This window comes from Colobus angolensis, unplaced genomic scaffold (genome assembly GCF_000951035.1).
Source record: "Colobus angolensis palliatus isolate OR3802 unplaced genomic scaffold, Cang.pa_1.0 Scaffold35, whole genome shotgun sequence".
Classification (NCBI taxonomy): Eukaryota; Metazoa; Chordata; class Mammalia; order Primates; family Cercopithecidae; genus Colobus; species Colobus angolensis.
Window position 1 is genome coordinate 4,172,363 of NW_012116821.1, and position 5,729 is coordinate 4,178,091.

Genomic DNA, 5,729 nt, shown 5'->3' on the forward strand with positions numbered 1-5,729 from the left:
GCTTCAGAAGACCGCAAGGGGCTTTAAGGTTCACACATGGCTGCTGACCCATGGGCTCCTGCAGCTCACCCAGCTGCCCTGGGCTGGAAGGGGCCCAAGCGCCCCTCAGAGCCAGCCGCACCCCTCAAGGCCGCCTCTAGACAGCCCACCTGGCTGCCGAGGCCCAGACACCTGCCATACCTGCCCCGTTGGGCCACCCACACTGTTCTGCCCGGCCTGACCTCTGCCCAAGATGAGACCACTCTGACCTCCCCAGTGCCTGCCCTCTGGTATGTTTTTCCCTATACATACATACCTATGATAAAGATTATATGTTAGGCTCATAATAACTAATAAAATAGAAAAACTGTAACAGTATGTTATAATCAAAGTTGTGTGACCTGCTCTCTCTTTTTCAAAATACCCTGTATTCTTATGATGATGTGAGACGGCCCAGTCCCTGTGTGTGGGGTAGGTGAGGGAGTGGTGCAGGCCTCATGACATAGGGCTAGGCTGCTCCTGAGCTTCCCGTGATGTGTCGGGAGGGTCACACAGCCACGACAGCGTCGGTGGTTGTGTGTCAGGAGCAGATGATGTGGCTGACGGGCGAGCCGCGTTTGCAGCCCCGGGGTACACGGGACAAAGGGGTGGCGCCCGTCCCTGGGTGGATGGTGCAAGATGTCATCATGCTGTCAGATTGGCATGCAATTTAAAACTTAGGAAATGCCCTTTTCTGGAATGTTCCGTTTAACGTTTTCTGACTGCAGTTGATCTTCATTAACCGAAACTGCAGAAAGCGAAACCATGGAGAAGTGGGGCAGCTGTGTGACTTGAACTGACACATTTGTTTTTGCTAAAATGACTTATGGAGAATCCACAGTTCTACTGGTCTGAGGTGGAAAATGAAAAAGACCATGTCCTTTTTGATTTCGCCCTTGGAGAGAGGAGACCTTGTTGTAGGAGTGAATCTTAGGTGGCTCCTGGCTCTCCACTGTCCACTGATGTCCTGCTGCGTCCACACACTTTCAAGCCCTATGCTGGCTCCCGTGCTGGATCTTTGTGAGGGCTTTTGTCCTGTAAAATGGCCCCACAGCAGAAGCCTAGTGTGGTAGCAGCCTGGTTCACATGAGTAGGACTTTGACGGAGTAGCTTCATTTCCGGGTATGACTTCGGAGCCCAGCGTGCCTAGTTTCATGCCACAGTGACGCAAGCGAGTCACCCCGTCTGCTCCAGTCCCCTGTCCCCAATTCCTGGTCGTCTCAGCCACCCATTTTCATTTTGAAAATTAATCTCACGGAAGTTTCTATTTGCTTTTATTGCTCTCTTTGTTTACTTGTCTATTTCCTAGTACTTATAGGTGCCATTAAAAAGCTGACTGGAAAAACAGCTCTTAAAACTGTAAGAGAAATAGTATAGGGCTTTGTGTAATAAAACATACTGCAACTTTCCAACACTGATACCTGTGGACATTTGGTAGGACTGTATGCTTTTTCCATGTGAAATACGAAATTGAGGATTTCTCATACATTTAGGATTGCTTTGTAAAAATATTTCACTATTGGTAGAAAGTAGTTTATATTAATAAGTACAAAAACCAGAAAGTCAATGAGAAAAAATATAAAATAAAAAGTAAAGGTAGTTATTAATCTGTAATTATTTACAATGTCAATTTTCAGAGTTAACGAATTACATGATCCAATGTACCAGTACCGAGTTGACACCGGGAATTTCCAGGTAAGGATTGTTCATGAAGCCTGCAATTTTTCTTCTTAATGCTGTTTTATAAAATTACTTAAGTTTGTGACTTAAATTGTTCTGTTGAGCCTGCTGACTACTTGGGAAGGACTACATAGAAAGTTCAAGGGTGGAAGATTTGGGGAAAAAAATTTTTTCTTTTTTTTTGGGGGATGGAGTCTTGCTCTGTCACCCAGGCTAGAGTGCAGTGGTACGATCTTAGCTCACTGCAGCCTCTGCCTTCTGGGTTCAAGTGATTCTCCTGCCTCAGCCTTCTCAGTAACTGGGACGATAGGTACGCGCCATGACACCTGGCTAATTTCTGTATTTTTAGTAGAGATAGGGTTTCACCATATTGACCAGACTGGTTTCAAACTCTTGACCTCAAGTGATTTACTCATCTTGGCCTCCCAAAGTGCTGGGATTATAGGCGTAAGCCACTGTGCCCGGCAGAAAAGCTCTTTAAAACAATGTTTTTACTTCCAGTCTTTGGTTTGTGGTTGACACAGTGGCAGCCCCTGGAAGGACACAGCCGAAGCCCTGTCACTGTGGTTCTGGTCGCCTGCTCTTCCCTTCCCAGTCAGGTGTCACAGAGCACCAGGTCTGTGGGCTCCGGAACAGACCCCAGGGCCCACGTCTGTTGCTGAAGGAGACACTGGAGAGCAGAGCCTTGTCGGTGCCAGACACGCTGGTCTAGTCCAGTCCCTTTGCTTTATGTAAGGTCCCAGCTCAAGTCACTCAGGTGCTTTCGAGAAAAATGATCCCGATTCCTGCTGTGCTGTTCTGTGCTCTGAGCCTTGACCATAGGAGGGGAGCTCTGGTGCTGAGAGGACAGGAAAGGGCTGGGGGGATGGCGTGGGCCGGAGTCATTGAGGAGTGGGGACTGCGTCCAAAGATACTGTCCACCTCGCAGCCTGGCCCTCATCAGAACCCACGGGCTTGCCCTCCCCATTACAACCCTGTCTTCAGAAAAGGGCTTTGTCTTGCTGTAGCATTACAGAATTGTGCACTTGTAGACCTTAGGTCCTGTAGAGCATCTAATTCAAGCCCCTCATGTCACAGATAAGAAAAGAGAGGTCCGGAATGGTTGATGGTTGAGACGGTGCGTGGATTCTCAGGGCCTAGCCTGGGTCCTTTCTTGGATATGTGCCACCTTCTCACATGCAGAGGAAGGGTGGGGAGCCAGCCCTTACATAAGCCCCAGGGGCGAGAGAGACAGATAATGGCCGCCACAGTCTGAGCACCCACTGTGCCTGGACAGGTCTGTGGTGGGAGGAGTTTGGGCTCTGCTCTGCTGATTTGCAAGGCCTAGGCTGTCATCCACCTCGGGAGCTGCATGTGCTCGCAGTGGGACTGAGCAGATGGTCCCGGGTGGGAGCCCGTTGTTCTGCTTCCTAGAGGGACCTTTGGGATTTAAGTCCCTTCTAAAAACCTGTGGCTTTCCTGCCTGTGGTGGTGCGGGGAGAAGGTTGCAGAGGCCCTGTTCTGACTCCAGTGCTGCCTTGCATCCCCCTAGGGAATGAAGGTCTTCTTCATGGTGGTGGCAGCGGTGTACGTCCTGTACCTCTTGTTCTTGATAGTGCGGGCGTGTTCCGAGCTACGTCACATGCCTTATGTAGGTAAGTGCCCCTTTACAGAATCAGTCGGTGCAGGGGTGGCTTGGGAGTGACTCGGGTGGGAGAAGAAGTAGTTGGAGTCTCCTAAGCCAGGGGCCTTCCTTGAGAGCCCAGGGACTGGTCCATCCAGCAGGCTGGGGACCAGGGTATGTGGTCTCTGGGAGCCACAACAGACCTAACAGGTTAGTCTCGCATTTGGGGCCTTCAGAGCGGCCTGGGTCCTGCGGTACTGCACCCTGCAGAGCAGAGCGAGTCACCCTAAGCTTGGGGGATCCTTCCCTGAATCCGTCCCACCAGAGGATGGTGGCTGTGGCCTCCCTGGACACCACCCTGGCCCTGGGAAGGGACCAACGTTCTCCTGGGCTGCAGGTGACTGGCCAAGTCTGGAGGGAGGAGCATTTGTCCAAAGAGCTTTGCTTCATTTTTGTTTTATGTTTTTCAAAATCAAATGAGAGTGGAGTTTACATCCAGGGTTGTTAATGAGAGTTTCTTTCTTTTTCAGATCTCAGGTTAAAATTTTTGACCGCGTTGACTTTTGTAGTACTTGTCATTAGGTAAGAAGACCTTATTTCTTGAAAAGAGCAAAACGGAATTTTTCTTTTACTGTCAGGAATATCTGTTCCCTCCTTTTGTGGAGTGGATTTCAGGGTACTTCTAGCCCAGTTGACTCATGAGGTTAAAGGGCCTCCAACCAAGGGTGGGCAGCTGAGGGCAGCCATCAGCCTGGAGACCATGTTTTTGTTGTAAGTGGTGGGGGACTGGAGCACGTTCACTCACACACTCGCCCCATGCACACTCGCCCCGTGCTGGGCGTGTTCTGTTATAGCTGTGCCACCTGCCACCTGTGCAGTGTTCACAGTCACCTGCTGGACAGTTGGAAAACCACAAGATGGACGTGAGGGCACTGGGGACCTTGGGATCCTTGGGGTGTCCCAAGGACAGGACTCTAAGCATGAGTTAGGACAGCAAACACTCTTGAGCAGCATGCTCTGTTGCCGCCATTGGGGGAGATGGGAGGTGAGGCAGGCTTGGTCCTGTTGTGTCAGGGAGTGGGGGTCAGCCTGAGGTCTCTCGGAGCAGGCTTGGCCTGGCCTGAGCGCCCCGGACCTCCCTGCGGACCAGTGCTGGCCAGTTGGTAGAGTAACAGAGTGGGCTGGGAAGTTGTTCCTTTGAGTAGATTCCAGATAATTGCTTGGTGGTTTATGGTTTGTCTCTTTCTCCTAAAATCAGAATCCAGAGGATTGAAAAATCTAGCTGCTGCTTTCCTTTTTAGGTTGTTTGGATGGCAAATAAGTGGATGTCGGCTCTTTTCCTTTATGGGAGTGGCAAGCGGCCTCTGGGAGGTCGGCCTTTGTCCAAGCTTTCCAGGTGGGCTCTGGGGGTCCCTACCTTGTGGAGGGCAAGGACTGAGATAGGTATCCAGGGCCGTCCACCACCGCTAGGAGTGTGAACTCAGCTCGGACTTGGACTTGAATTTCATTCAGCATCAAAATTCACTCAGAATAATGTGGCATGTGTGTTTATTAGTCTCTGTTCAGGGCTACGTGTGCATGCTGTCTCTCTGACGTCTCATACACATGGCCATACACACGGCCATACAACCTCACATACAGGCTTACTCATACAACCTCACTCATGCCTTCACTCACAGCTGACTCACCGTCACACCCTCATTCTCACTTTCATGCATACCCTCACTGTGACAGCCTCACGCCCTGACTCACACCCTCACAGCCTCACTCACACCCCCTCACACCCTCACCCCCTCACTCTCACACCCTCACACCCACCCTCACTCTCACACCCACCCTCTCACACACCCCCTCACACATCCCCTCACACACCCCCTCATACCTCACGCACACCCTCACACACCCCCTCACACACCCCCTCACACCCTCACTCATCCTCACACCCACCCTCACACACCCCCACCCACACACCCCCTCACACTCTCATACACACCCTCACACCGTCTCACAGGCACCCTCATACACCCCCCTCACACCCTCCCTCACACTCTCATACACCCTCACACATCCCGTCACACCCTCACACACACCCTCACATCCCATCACCCCCTCACACCCTCATACACCCTCTCACCCCTCACACCCTCTCACAGGCACCCTCACACACCCCCTCACACCCTCCCACACCCTCACAAATTCTGTCACACCCTCACCCCCCACACCCTCACACACACTCACACATCCTATCACACCCTCACACACCCTCACATCCCATCACACCCTCAGCCCCTGCCACACTCACCCCCTCACACCCTCACACACCCTCACACACGCCCTCACACATCTTGTCACACCCTCACCCCCAGCACACACACCCTCACACCGTCACACCCTCACCCTCACACCGTCACACCCTCACACCCTCACT

General features: G+C 51.8%; 1 protein-coding gene across 1 annotated transcript in view; it reads left to right on the forward strand.

The window, feature by feature from the left end:
* The window catches only part of TMEM181 (transmembrane protein 181), a 106,734-nt gene that overhangs the window by 91,616 nt on the left and 9,389 nt on the right, over positions 1–5,729 (forward strand). Inside the window, 3 exon segments of the mRNA XM_011952763.1 lie at positions 1,656–1,713; positions 3,230–3,332; positions 3,832–3,883. Coding sequence (XP_011808153.1) covers positions 1,656–1,713; positions 3,230–3,332; positions 3,832–3,883 — 213 coding nt within the window.